The 15,049-nt window shown below is 34.8% G+C and overlaps 5 protein-coding genes across 5 annotated transcripts; 2 read left to right on the top strand and 3 right to left on the bottom strand. All coding sequences in view use genetic code 12, as the record gives it.

Moving 5' to 3' along the window:
• Nucleotides 1-4,492: 4,492 nt before the first annotated feature.
• Nucleotides 4,493-6,175, top strand: J8A68_002731 (uncharacterized protein; the record flags this gene model as incomplete). Its single annotated transcript, XM_049406512.1, has 1 exon — nucleotides 4,493-6,175. The coding sequence occupies one exon, from the start codon at nucleotides 4,493-4,495 to the stop codon at nucleotides 6,173-6,175; it is 1,683 nt and encodes a 560-aa protein (XP_049263954.1).
• Nucleotides 6,176-7,904: 1,729 nt separating this feature from the next.
• Nucleotides 7,905-8,495, bottom strand: J8A68_002732 (ubiquinone-binding protein; the record flags this gene model as incomplete). The annotated part of the gene is made up of 1 exon (XM_049406513.1): nucleotides 7,905-8,495. The coding sequence occupies one exon, from the start codon at nucleotides 8,493-8,495 to the stop codon at nucleotides 7,905-7,907; it is 591 nt and encodes a 196-aa protein (XP_049263955.1).
• A 321-nt stretch (nucleotides 8,496-8,816) lies between these two features.
• Nucleotides 8,817-9,628, bottom strand: RPS25B (40S ribosomal protein eS25; the record flags this gene model as incomplete). The annotated part of the gene is made up of 2 exons (XM_049406514.1): nucleotides 8,817-9,135; nucleotides 9,621-9,628. 2 exons carry the CDS (start codon nucleotides 9,626-9,628, stop codon nucleotides 8,817-8,819), a joined length of 327 nt encoding a protein of 108 aa, XP_049263956.1.
• Nucleotides 9,629-9,929: 301 nt separating this feature from the next.
• Nucleotides 9,930-12,113, top strand: J8A68_002734 (nucleoporin; the record flags this gene model as incomplete). Its single annotated transcript, XM_049406515.1, has 1 exon — nucleotides 9,930-12,113. One exon carries the CDS (start codon nucleotides 9,930-9,932, stop codon nucleotides 12,111-12,113), a length of 2,184 nt encoding a protein of 727 aa, XP_049263957.1.
• A 97-nt stretch (nucleotides 12,114-12,210) lies between these two features.
• Nucleotides 12,211-14,187, bottom strand: J8A68_002735 (uncharacterized protein; the record flags this gene model as incomplete). The annotated part of the gene is made up of 1 exon (XM_049406516.1): nucleotides 12,211-14,187. One exon carries the CDS (start codon nucleotides 14,185-14,187, stop codon nucleotides 12,211-12,213), a length of 1,977 nt encoding a protein of 658 aa, XP_049263958.1.
• Nucleotides 14,188-15,049: the final 862 nt, after the last annotated feature.

Here is a 15,049-nt window from a genome sequence, read left to right on the forward strand (position 1 = left end):
TAATTAACCGTTGCCCAAGCGGATAATTCAAATGAATGGAAAGTGCAATGCACCAGTATATCCCAAAAAATAGCCCCCCAGTACCCATTATATCCATCATAGAAGTTAACCGTTGCCCAAGCGGATAATTCAAATGAATGGAAAGTTTGATACCCCCAGTTGAACAACCTAGATTAAGTCAAGCCCTCTTCTCTGAAATCATATAAAAAAACCAACACACAAATTAGCCGCTAGCTAGTCGACTAGTATGAAAGCATTTAACCGATTCGTGAAATTCAGCCCAACTCTCTCCAAATTGTATCATCCCTGATTCCTCATCTCCATGTTGATTTGTCAAAAGTGATTTTTTAATCTCTGATAATGATAGCGGCCGGAGCTTTGATTTAAAAGTAATGATTAATGGAATATGTAATATTATTGAAGGATAATGAATTGGATTTTTTTGGAAAATGATTCAATGATAACAATAAACATAACTATGAATATTACTTGATTGTAGGAATAGGATGAATAATAAATGTAGTTGAATTTGACTTGCATTTGATGGTGAAATGTAAAGAAGAAAAGAAAAGGATAAATCTACATTTCTTATTTGTGGCGCCTAAAATTTATGCTGCAAATTTGGTTAGTAAATTCTGGAACAACTGCGAAAAAATATCAATCTTGAAGCTCTTCAGTTAAGAACTTAAGACAAGAGGCAGTATGAACTAAGTACAGAGAATAATCAAGCTAAGTGATATGTCTGGAATGATATTATACACCTTAGCAATTGCTTGCATTCATTACTTTCACTACTTTATATATATGTTAATTTGTGTTGTTGAACCAGAGCAGAGTTGCAACCAAGCGACACTTCCAGCTGATACTAGTTAAGATTTGACTAAATCATTGCTAAACAACAGGCAATAAACACAATGATTCCATCCCAACAAGCTTACTAGCCTTCGAAAATATCCAGTGGAAATGGAAATGAGAATTTAATACAATGCATTTAAGTTGTGTTTTCATCTTCGATCAGATTTTTCAAAGCTTCTATGTAGTAGAACCGTTTCAACCTTTTTGAAATCATCACGCAAGGGTAAATCACTTATTTTAAGTTTAGATAATAGGTGCTGATGACTTGCACATCAGTTTTCGGTTGGAATACCAAATTGCTTGAAGAAATTCTGATGATTTAAACCTGTTGGAATCTTCTGCCTGGTATTTCTCAAAGCGTTCTCTAATGTCTTCCAAAGCTTCTCTGTTTCGAACAGATCTGTCGGATCTAATTGATTCATTGTCAACCGGGGTATTGCCTTCATCGAAACGTCCAGATCGATAACATTGAGTTGGTCGTGGACCGTGAACATAGACGAAATAACATCACCAGATTCTGCCCCCCTCGTGACATCCAAAAAGGTCGCGGTCTATATCAATTTTGACAAATATTAGATTTCACCAAGTAAAAACTTCGATCTAATCTCAAAAGAATTTCTCAGGAGTCACAGAGAGCTGCATATATCGACATATGATTGCATCATGGAAATTTTATTATCCACAAACCGCTTAATCAATATTCCAGCTAATTTTATCTAATGCCTGAAGTAATCCCGGCATTGAGACATTCCAGGGAGGGATTACTAGACAGTACAGAAAGGCTTTCTCAATGGGAGAGTCTACAACTAAAGAACTTTCTTTTTTGCGTATATGCATGTAAAAGGTTTCTCTCATCAAATGTATTAGCTGACCTTTACAATCCCAATGAAGTTGGTTGGATCTGGCTTCATCGTGTTTAAACTAACAAAACTAGTTCCGTGGGCCGATCATGGTACAAACGCAAAATAGCCTCGGAAAGAAAGACATGAAATTTGCAACCACACGCAAAAAATAAAAAATTGCAGCCAATGCCATCCGCGATATTTGTAAAAAAAAAATGTTCCAAAAAGTTGCCGTTCTATCCAATTTATCAAACTATCCGAGTTATAAATCGTGCAAAAACAACTTAAATGAAAGAGAAGGTTAAAGGATGCAGGTAAAAAAATATCGAAAGCGGCTAAAGCGGTGATTGACTACTGGTCATAGATTTCTATTGATACCGGGAAGCGATCACTTTACTATGCAATCGAGGTAAAGAGAAAGGAAGAATGGAGATAAGCGGTGTTCAAGAATAACCGGAATTAGGAATATACATGATGTCATGGCTTATTAATAATAATATTATTCTAGGCGGTGTGTTTATTCCAAGGATTAATCCTTATCTCCAGACTATCGCGGATGTTTGGGGATCAAAATAGTTCTTAAATTCACACATTTCAAATGTGTTTCACTAATATGTGACACAAATCACACATTTGACTACGTATACCATGCACTGGGAGTCACCCCATACTTCCACTCTAACCAAGACAAACTTTAAACTCCAGTCGTGTGAATATTATGGAAGAAGTTTTGACTCACATTTATCTCGCGGATGAAACAGGAATAGTTCCGAGGTGTAAACAGACAATTTTTCTTTGCTCGGTAGTTAGGGGAATAACCGGATGATGCGCGCGTGATATGGTGATGGCGACAAAAAAAATTAAAATTTCCTAATTGGAACAAAGATAGCGATCCGACGAAGACATTTTTCTTCGCTGTCTTTTTTTTTTTTTTACATAATAGGCGTGCGTTAAAACTTTTTGGCTTTTGACGGTTGTAAATTGTTCTTTTTTTTTGGCTTGTTGCCGAATGAGGGGGCAAATGGAGAGAGGAATACGAGCCCCCGACCAAACTGACAGTTATGGAGGATCTAAAAACCGGACTGTCTGATTTAAACTTTAGTTTAGGGGTACTTTTGAACAAAAAAAAGGATTAGTACCAAGTGAAAATAGGAAATGTGTAAGCGCACCTTAACCTTAATGTAAAAAATAGTGGGGCCGCTTAAGGCCGCGGAGAAGTCAAACGCGATGAGATAGAGAGGGGGAAGAGGTTGACATGTACGTTTAGTCAGCAGTATTGTTCTATTGAGAAATCAAATGTGACGAGACGGAGGGGGAAGCAAGTTTATATGTACGTTTAGTAAGCAGGGATTGTTCTATTGATATTTTTAGTTATGCTGTAGGAGCCCACGTCGTCGTAAATGACGAAGAGGTGGGGAAGGCCCCCCATGGAGACCATGCGCTCGAAATTTGAATGATTTCTATTTGCTTTTGCTTAATAATTTTGACTCAGAACAAATATGACGTATGGCTAGAAATTTGCGCAAAGCCTTACAACAATTGTATTCATTTTCTTTTTGTTTTCTAATTAGCAACGATTGATTGTTATAATTGAAAATAACAGTTCTATTACGTTATACATTCCCTTTTCAATCTATTGTACGATGGAGGGGGAGATGTTAGATATATGTGATGACTAAGTATTATAATGGAGAGTAATTTCATGTGTTTGTAAGCAAGAAGTCAGGGAAGGAACAGGAGACGTGAAAAATAAAAAAAAAGTTTGAGTTTTGACACATTTTGGTAATTGAGGGGATAGTCAACCAAACCTATTTTTTTTTAGGAATCGTCCACCCCTATAAAAAATTCAGAATCAAAGCCATTTCAAAGTTCAAATCACAAGCAAAGAAGTAAAGAAGTATGCACATGATTTTAGTATTTGTAGTACGGCTCTACCTTTTCTCTATTTGGAATTATTTATCTATGATAAATAAAAATGAAAGGATAATGAAATCGGTTAATACTTTCAAATGAAAATGTCTCTCTCAATGGGTTTATCAAAAAAAAAATACCAATATAATGAGATGTCGTACGTTACTTACCTTGGCGTAAATGGAACTTAATTTACAATTTTAAATCATACATAAAATCTTTCGGTACACTATGGAATTAATGGTCAGTTATTTTTTTATTTGAAATTAATATATCGGTTTAATTAATTAACTCGGATATTATGGGAATGGGAGGAAATCGGTGAGGCTGTAGTAAATTAGAGTAAATTAATATAAATATCAGAAGATATACCCTCTATTAGATAAATAGATTAAAACGTTTTCACTTAATTACTTGGCTCCTATAATTTCTTTAACATTTCCAAGAAAGGTAAAGGCTTGTGAGAGTGTGTGTTATCTTAATAGTCTCCTATCTATTTTTAAAAACAAATTACGGTGTACCAACCGCAGGTTTAAGAAATTTTTAAAATTCTATTGCAGCAAAAAAAAAAAAAAAATTTTAAAGGGAACAAAAAAAAGAAACTCAAATAGAAAATAAAAGTTTAATTTAATTAATAATTTATTTTTTTGTGAAACTTTCACAACAGTTGAGAATAAAAAATAATATTTTTTATAAACTGTCAGTATTACCATACAAATAGTTTACCCCTTTTCAAGCAACCACAGTTTCAAAAATATAAGAATCAAATCAATTCCACCTGTTTTTATTTTACTATTGTTTTTTAATTTTATACTACTAGAGAGAAGTTATAGGTAATTCATCATCCACTTTTGTTTCAGAGATCAATCATATAAAATGTCAATATGAGTTGTACAGCTACCTTATCAAGTGAAATCGATATTTATTCAGGTAGACCAATGACAATCCATACCCAACCATTAACTCCAATTATACTACATCAACAACAACAACGACAACAACAACAGATCAGCCGTCATAAACAACGACCAAGTAGAGTAGATAGTGTATCATCTTCAGCTTCATCTTCTTCAGATGATTTGTCACTACACCATCAACGTCCACTGACTCCGCCAACTCCTATTTCCATATATCCGGATGATAATAAACAACTATATTTTAGTTCAAAACAAGATGAATATTTAAGAATCATTGAACCTAATCCAGTATACCCACCCGAATATCAATCATTAGCTCCAGGAGGATGTCCAAGATTTCCTGTTTCATCTTCATTAGGTCCAAATATTGCAACTACAAATTTTGATGATTTTTTCGCACCTATTTCTTTTTCTTCAAAATCTTGTTCCCCACCTGCATATAGCCCATCGGTATATAAGATTGGAGTTATTGCTCGGAAATTGGAATATATAAATCCGTATGAAGTTTCAGCTAATAGACTGTGGAAATATCAAATTGCTGAAATTAATTCAACTCAAGTGAATTTTTATGCTATACCAACTATATTTGAAAATCAATTAGTTCAATTTAAAGCTTCAATATTACAACAAATGCCGACTAAAGAAACTAAGAGATTAAATTCATCATTTACTGATCAACATGATTTACAATTGTATACTTTGATTAAACTGTTGGGAATATTTAAAAATAGATTAATTAGATCATATTCTTTACAACATGCTAAAGTTGGATTAGCTTCTGATTATAAAAAAAGAGAAAATGTTTTAAGAGTACGGTTAGAGAATGAACAAATGTTGTTGGCTTTTGAAACTACTCAAGCTTTAATTGATTGGAATTTAGCTCTTAATGTTGGCAAGGATATTTCTTTAGATGTCGATGAACGTGAACTTCCAAAATATAGAACCATTCCAAGAAGGAGAAGAAGAAGAAATCAAGAATCTTCTTCTTCTTCTAGTGCTAGTTCAATTGTGACTCGTTTACGTTCATCTTCAGATCCATTTCGAGGGAAATTTTCAAAATTGAAATCTAAATTATCAAGAGCATCAAAAAAGGATACTCCAATTGTTCCACCATACATTAATCAAATTACTAGATCTCATTCAAATCCAAATTTACCACTTCCATCACAGATTATAGAGGAAGAAGGGGAATATGAAGAGGATGGCGAATTTGATACCATTGACGAACAACAAGATGACGGCCAAGAAGATATTCAAGATATGTCTGAATTACATCAATCGGACGACGAAGAGGAAGAAGATGTTGACGATGGGGAAACTTCTGATGATTATGACCATTCAGCAGTATCACCACATTATCCTTTGAGTTTCAGTTCTGATTCCGATTATAAATGGAGTCCAGCACCTGATAAAACTCCATCCAAAAAGAGATATTATAAACAATGTCTTCGTTGTATTCGTGCTTTAAATATGGATGATTCCTGGCTTGAGAAATCGTTGGTTATGGCAACTTCAACTCAACAATTAGTTAGCGCAGGAACATCTGAACTGACAAAGATGAGGCGAAGAGTTTCAATAGAATTGGAAAGAATTCCAAATCATTATTTAAGAGTTTATAATGTGGGTACTAATGGATTAGTACCTATTTAAAATTTCATTTCAATCAAAATTTGATATATGCTTGCATTTTACTATTACATTATATTATATTATTGGGTTATAACTGTGTTATAGACATTATATTATTACTATCGTTGTTACTATATTTCGCATCAAGGTTTATAGAGAGATATACATTCATTTTTTTTAGCTATGGTTATATAGGAGGGTTTTTACTTAGAGAGGTTTTTTTACTAATACATGCTTCATTTTTTATTGCAAGAATTGATTTTATCTTATGCTTATCTCTTGTTATTTTCTTTCTTCTTCCGTATCAGTTAACCCTTTATCTTTCTTTTTATTTTTGTATTTCCGAAATATTCTTGGTTTTTTGACAGATAAGTTGATTTGCATGAATGTACTTTTCCATCTGTACAAAGTTGCCTAGCAACCGAAGGAAAGGAAATGCACAGCTTGCAAAGCCACAAGGCAAATTCAACAGTTTTGTTGTTTTTGCTATCTAGACTGTATAAATCAAAAGCAGACATGATGATCTTTCTCCATTGCATCAAAAAGCCGCCTCAATTTTCGAAACAACATCAAATCAGAAAAAAATATATAGCCATCATCACCAGCCTGCAGATCAGAAGATTTGATGAGGGTTGCAATTTTTTATCAATCAATAAATCAAGAAAAAAATAAAAAATAAATCATTGATAACGCCAATAAATCTGATGACATGCGTTTTACGACATTTTTTATTTTTTTTCTTTCTTTGTTTTACAACCGAGCAATATTTTTTTTACACCCGGGAACAAGCTTCTAGTTAGTAATATGATTTCTTTTTTTAGGGTAATAGTCTTGTTGATTTAGGAGGGGGGGTTCGTAAAAATTATTATTGGGTATTTATCGTAGTTGTTCATTGGCTGCAAAACAATAAGAAATGAAAGTGGTTGTTTTCGTTTATTAATCTCCGGGGAACATTTTATTGTAACTTTTCTTTGTTGGTGGGTTTTTGAGGGTTTTTCTATTATTACATGTATATGTAAATGCGGGGAGTTTTAACCGTTTTTTGTTGGAAATATAATTTAGCGGCTGGGACCCTAACCAAGAATTGGAGTATTATCGGAGGGGAACAAACCAAGGAACGTTACGTGAGCTTGGTTTATTCTCTGGGTATCCCTGACTACGGATCGATATCGCCGTTGGGTCGATGAGGTCAACAGCATAGCAATAAGGCCATGTGAAAAGAGAAATGATTAATTTCCTTGATTACAAACTCAAGTTGAAGTGTGAGCGATTCAAGATTGTTCAAAGTGCCACACTTGGGAATGATCAAATCTTGACAGAAGGATATAGCTCACCAAGACTGGCCATGAGAACGAATAAACAGTCTTTCCAATCGATCTAGCTTCGGAAACCACTTCATGTTTTATTCGATCTCCTACTTGACTAGTTCAATTACAATGAAAATTTCCGAGAAGCCTAATACAATAAGGCTGATACGAATCGTTCAAATCAACAATGGGAAACTATGACAGTTGCGGACCGTTGACATGAGATCTAGAATTGGAAAATCTCACCTTATGGTCAGACACGTCCAAAAGAACCGGAAACGACTTTGTAATTGTTGTGGCGACATGAAGGAGTAAAGGTTTCGCTTACCAGCCAAATGCTATCATTTAATCGTAATTCTCTATTAATTTTATTCTAAAATCTGAATGCAAATCTATATACAATCTATAAGGCTTTATCTAACACTCAAAGGCATCATACTCCTTCAAACAGCACTCTCTGTTTGTGCTTCTTCCTTCTTAAGAGAATATTTCTCCTTGGCTTCTTGTGTTTTGATTTGAATTAACCTCTTTTCAAAAGCTTTAATCATAATTTCACTTACTTGAGGTGCAAACATAAAACTAATTCTATCATAAATTGGATTCTTAAATTTATAAGTTAAAGTAAAATCAACTTTACATTTATTATTCCCAATATGATTAAATACCCATTTGGTTTCTAAATCTTCAAATAAGTCTAATTGAATTGATTTTGAATGTACAGATTTATTTTCATGACAAGTTAATACACATTCAAATCGTTCAGTTATATCTTTCCAACCAACTTGTAATCCAGCTCTAGTTGGGGTGTTCTTAGTACAACGTTGTGAGATGTAGGATTCCTCGACAAAGGGGACAAACTGTTGATATTGACTTACTTCACTAACGATGTTGTAAAGTTGATTAGGAGTCCCATTTAAGATTTTTGAAAGTTGGTATTCTTGGGGTTTCGAGGAACCAAAGAAGCTTCTGGTGGGTACATATAACCCTCTTGTAGTCGCCCTAGATAATAAAGAAGGCCGTATAGTTGCTAACATGGTGGGTTGTGCAAAAGGAGATGGTGTGAGTTAGTAATGGGTGTGGTAGGAAAAACTCGGAACATTCAAAAATACTGCGAACTGTTGGCCCTGCGAGATGAAATTTGATCTCACACGGGTACGGCTACTCTAGGCAATATTGCTTTTATAATATACAACACGTATAGTATATTTCATATTTACATTTCTACAATTGGGTAATAGAATACTTCAAAATATTATACAAATTTTATATATTTATTATGTGAATGTGGTTTCGTGAAAAATAAAAATTATAGATCCATTATACAGAAATTTTAAACTTTATAGAATCAAAAATATCTATTGAGCACGGGTGTAGACAGCTTGCTTGGAGTGTTTTAAGACTGGGGTGATGATACCTTCGTCTTCTAATTGTCTTAAAGCAACACGGGCAATAGAACCACCAATCTTTAATCTATCAACTAAGACAGAGACGGAAACGTATTTGTAAGTTGGGACATCCTTTAAGATTCTGTCGTATTTTTCTTGGTCTAAGACAACAACGTGTTGAGCCTTATCCTTAACCTTACCCTTATTCCACTTCTTTTTACCTTTCTTACCACCGGCTAAAGCGGCAGCAGCCTTAGCAGCCTTAGTTTGTTGAACCTTTGGAGCCATTCTAAAAAGGAAATGTTAGTATACGGACAATATTTATATAGGACTGGAAAGGACATTAAGATTTGCAAAATCATAGCAGCGGTTTGGAAGTTCAAAAACATCTTCCATAATGTTAATTGCGATATTTTAGGATATTTTGAAATAGACTTTAAAATGACAGTGGTAGTTAAATAATTTAAAGATAACTCATTCTAATTTCTATCATCTAGGTGATATACTTCGTCTTCCTTATTTAACACATTGCTATTTCATTGTTTGAATTGTATAACGGTAGTAGCCTTGCTGTTGTCTGTTTTTCTATCATTTACGATGAACTTGATTGAAACGATTACTTCATTTTCTGTATATGAATAATAGTTGTTATATCCTTCACTATTCAGTAGTTGCTTTGCATCTTAGTCCTCTTTCCATTTACTCTCTATCATCGTTATCACATACTTTTACTGATGATTCTTACAACAAGAAGAAAGAAAGAGAGAAATTAACAAGTCCATAAAAATGTATTCTTTTGATGATAATTTTTTTCCCTCTGCTTACTGCGTCGCCCATACAAAAGAGAGATCACTAAGAAAAATTTTCAATGTGTGAGAGAAAACATCCAAGCCGCAATACTTAAATTTGATCACGTGCGTTGTCTAAAAAAAATCCCTCACGTGCGGGTGTAGAATGTTTAGGGCTCCAACCCCATCTGCCACCATACATTCGTTCTGAACTGATCGGCATCATCTCAAAACGTAAACAACTACACAAATCACCAATATAACATTCCCCCACGCACCCGACCAATTGATTAAAATGGCCAAAAGAGTCGCAGATGGTCAAATCACAAAGGATAGCTTTGATAGAGATAGTGAGGGAGATGAACCCCAACAAGTACAGGTTGCATCATCGGATGTGTTAGCCAGGAGAAAGATCTTAAAACCGAAAGGAAGGATAGGTACTGCTGCTGCAGACTCTAATGGATTCAAAGGATTTGGTGGATTTGGAGCTAAACCAGCAGGAGAGGTACCTGCTGCTTCTGGTAATGCTTTTGGATTCCTTTCCAAACCAGCCACCCAACCTGCTTTTACAACCACTAATACAACGACCATTGACAAGAATAGTAAAATTAGAGCATTGAATGAAATGTTTGTACAAGCTGTTAATAGAATGAATACCCCAAATACTGTGGTTGATTTCACATCGGTCGCTGAGAAATATATCAATTATTATAAGAAAATTGGGGAAGAACTGGCCTCGGGCGTTACTTCAACTAATACATTTAATGCATCTGCTATTCCGCAAGCAAAGCCTGCTCCAACTACATCATTTACATTAATGGGATCGAATCAACAGAAACTTTCTACAGTTCCTGCTTCTACGTTTTCATTTAACCCTCCAAAATCTACCAATCATGAAACTGCTACCAAACCATCTACAACATTTAATTTCGGCAAAACTACCGCACCAACTTTCGGATTTAATATCAAGAAAGATGACGCAGCTCCAGCTCCAGTTGCACCAGGAGCAGCAGCATCATTCTCATTCAAGCCATCTAACACTGGTGCCACGGCCAGTGGTGTCACATTTGGACAACCCAAAGAGAAGAAGCCAGAATCCCAACCAGAGCCAATAGAAATCGATTCCAGTTCAGAAGAAGAAAGCGAAGAAGAGATCAAAATCCAAGGACCTCAATTCACCCTTTCGACAAAACCAACAGTCAAGAGTTCACCGTTTACATTTGACCCAAAGAAGTTGGCAAAAAAGAATGAACCAGATTCGGATGATTCTGAAGATGAAATAGAGATCAAGGGTCCTACTTTTCAATTCAATAAAGCTATTAAAGATGATGTATTTAAATTATCCGCAGATCCAGCTAAGCCGAAGATTGCATTTAATGTGACTTCAACTAATACTGAGGAGACAAAGAAGGATGATGCTAAGCCAGGTTTCTCGTTCGGAACAGGTGCACCATCAACAGCTGCCAAACCTACTGGATTATTTGGTTCTACCCATGCAGGAGAGCAAAAGGAAAATAAACTCCCATTTTCATTTGGAACAACTACAAATGGTCAAGATAACAAAACACCTTCATTCAATTTTAGTGCCCCAGCTACCACTACATCAGATTTGAAAGAAAATAAACCAGCATTGAGCTTTGGGGGGGATAAACCAGCTTTCAATTTTGCTTCCACCGAAAAGAAAGACGACAAACCTGGATTTAGTTTTGGAAACACAACAAATGCCACAAAACCTTCTTTTTCATTCAATGCATCTGCATCCTCAGAAAAGTCTGGGTTCTCATTTGGATCCGCCGCAACCAAACCTAGTGAATCGGCAACAAAGCCAACCTTCTCATTCAAACCACAAGAAAACAAACAAGAATCCACAGATTCTAAACCCGAGCAAACAAAACCACTCTTCCAATTCTCATTCAATCCAGCAAATCAACCTCAATCTGAAACTCCAAAATCAACATTTTCATTCGGCACTGGAAGTAGCATCACTTTTGGAGCTGCACCAAAAACCGCAAGCGTAGCTGCTGCCGGTGAAGAGAAGGAAGCAGATGATTCAAAAGTCGAAGAAGAAGAATCCGGAGCTGAATTCACACCCGTTGCCAGAATGCCTTCTGAAAAAATGGAAGCCGTATCCACGGGGGAAGAAGATGAAGATTTAGTATTTTCCAAACGGGCAAAATTAATGGAATTTGATGTCACTAATACCGAGAATCCATACATTAATAAAGGAGTTGGGGATTTAAAGATTTTGAAGAATAAAGAAACTGGAAAATCAAGAATTCTTATCCGTGCTGATGGTGGGTTGAGAATTTTGTTGAATTGTTTGATTTCGAAAGATATTACCTATCTGGTCACTGGACCGCTTGTGAGGGTGCCTACTATTGATCCAAAAGATCCTACAAAGTTCGTTACATATGTTTTGAGAGTGAAGACACCTGCGGATGGGGAAGAACTTTTAAAAGCCATTAATGAATCTAAATAGATTTATTCAAAAGGGGTTGTGATACTTGTTTTTATTTCAATTCAAAAGTGTATAGTTGCGTTCGTTCTTATGTGTATTTATAATTGACTTATTATCATTACATACCTTTAACTAAATCTATAAATTCCTTTTCATAACCGACATTGACATAGTTGAAGACAACGCTGTTTTTATTCTTAATTGAGGATCCCAACAAAGTTTGAAGTATTTCTTGTTTAGAACCAAATAGTTTATATTCAGTTTTTGTCATATATCCCAAAATTAGCTTGATTATAGTCTCATCGTTGTCATGACTGAAGAAAATCAAGTCTATAACGTGACTGGCAAGGTCAAAGTTGAATAAATTGCTAAATGCTGATAATAGTAGGTTTGGTAAGTATTCAAATGGGTCGATATTGTGTATTTTGAAATGAATAAATACCCGGCTAAGACGATCCCGGAACATATGTTCAAACTTCTTCACAATATAGTTATTCAACGAATCCTTGATTAACAGTTTTGTTTCGGTTGGACCAAACATATATGATAATAGTAAATTAGGTAACCTATCTGACATGGATTGACATAGGGTTATAAGTACCTTGAAACGATTTTTGAAATTATACAATAAAATGGCTGCGAAATGTAACAAACCAGGATAATATAATTGACTGAATTTACAAGCTTCACCCTTTTCATACAAATAAAGCATGTAAATCATTACGATCTTTGTAAGTTCGTTAACTTGATGTTCATTTTGGAAGTAATTCATATCAGGGAATACATGTAGTATATCAGTTTGAATCGAATCATAGACTTGTGCGGCTTCATGAAGTGATAAATGCGGTATTATCACTCTCGATAACTCATTTTCTATATCTTTACTCAATTGAGCTTGTCTGAAATAACAATTTGATTCATTCCCCATTCGTCTATATTTCAGAACCATATTATTCAAATTATTAATATGCGCTTCGATATCATTGAACCGATCAAAATAATGGCTGCAAAATTTCTCATCAAATTGCTTATTTCCCTTCAACAATTGTAATTTCCACCAAACAGTTCCTCTAATTTTGGAAGAAATTCCTTTCCATGACAAATCTTTCAATTTGTTCCAATTGACATCTTGATAATCTTTCTTGACCAAGAATGAATTTTCCCATGCTTTGACATCTTTGACTCTTTGCTTGTTGAGTTTCTTTATGTCTTGCAACCTCTTATGTTGAACTTTGGATTCTTCTAGTATTGCATTCTGAATCAAATCTTGGGATTGTCGGTGGTGCTTTTGCTTTTCGGGAGTTGCTTTTGGAGGTAACCATAATGGTCTAGTAAATGAATGATATTTATTGAAATGGACGGGATCTGGTATAGGTACAGGGCCATTAGGATCGGAGGAATACTGTAACAGTCCCGGGGTGGAGGGCATATCCATCTTTGCAAACTCTGCTAATAGCTTTCTCTTTTGAAAACTTTCTTCACTTATTTGCATAGTTTCATCCTTATTGAACAATAACGTCAACTCTTGAGCATCCTTGGAAATAGAATTGAACCCTTTTGTAAGAACAGGTGGGGACTTTGCATTGCAGCAGTCATAATCATCAATACCTAATGAGGACATACTATCATCATCGTAGCTGTGTTTGGAAAATATCGAAGATGCCCTTGTGGAATTACTAATGAAGGAATAATTACGTGGCTGGTTGTCAAAAATGAGTTTCTCTCTTTGACTCAATGCAACTAATTGTTGTGAAAATGGAACATTGAAAAGTGAATCGTCTACTTCTTCGTCTCTATTATCAATGATAGTCGGTACGGTATTAGTTTTAACTTTGTTTATTATTAAAGTCTCGTCAGTTTTCAATTGTGAAATGGAGTGATTGATATTTGATTTGCGAAGTTTAAGTCTCTGTGATGGAGTTAAATTAGACGGAGTCTTGTTAAGCTGAATGACATACGGTGAATCATCTCTGGGTTGGGATAAAGGCACCGATTGTTTGCGAAACTGCGACCTGTAGTTAGCACAAGTATAGGGTCCCCTTGGTCTAGCTTCTCCTATGGGGATGTCTTCAAAGTCAGATCGGGATAATGTCATTTTGAACAAAGAATTGCTAGTTGATGGGAAGATGTAGATGGAGACTCTAAAGGAGTGATAGTCTCGAAATATAAGTAGAAGGAAAGACTGAAAGTTGGTTTAGTAGATAAAAAAAATGTTGAGTAGAGGAAAGAAGAGTTTAACAAAGTGTGGAAAAGGATTCTTATTTATCAAGAAGTCTTCATTTGCTTTAATTGTAGTAATTTCCCAATTATAAGAAATGTACCTTTATGAATACGTATTATTTTTTAGTACAGTACAATTATGTATGGCGCGGAAGGCGCGTTTTAAAATCCACACACTTTTCAACATTATAATTTTACTTAATTAGTTCGCTAGAACTTGAATATACATTAAAGAACAATGGACCATAATACACAATTAGAAAAGCATGTGTAAAACTTGAAAGTGTATATCATCCTCTGTTCCTACGCTTGACAAACGGCTGTAACTGATGTCAAAAAGCGCTCAATTAAAGGTGTGCAAGACAACCAACAATCCGAGTTCTTGTGTGATGAGGACATTTTTCAGGGTAAACTGTTACATCGGGGTTGTTAGCTGTTATTCCTTAATCCATTTAGTGGAAGTTTAATCCACTTGTCAATTTCTTAATCTATTTCATTACCGAAAGGAGATTTAAATTTTCTGGAAATTATAAAAAAATAATTATTTTTGTTTAAATTTCGCGGTTACAAAATTATTTTTTGTGTACATGTAACCAATTACCATGGAAAAAAAAGACGCGTCTTTCCATAAATACTATAATATAATAAAAGTAATCTCAAGCATCAATAAATATCTAATTGAATTATAATTTACACATTAATACCTATATATATACAGAACAAAGATAAAGGTAACC

This window comes from Hemisphaericaspora subhashii (genome assembly GCF_019202705.1).
Source record: "Hemisphaericaspora subhashii strain CBS 10753 chromosome Unknown scaffold114, whole genome shotgun sequence".
NCBI classification, from domain to species: domain Eukaryota; kingdom Fungi; phylum Ascomycota; class Pichiomycetes; order Serinales; family Debaryomycetaceae; genus Hemisphaericaspora; species Hemisphaericaspora subhashii.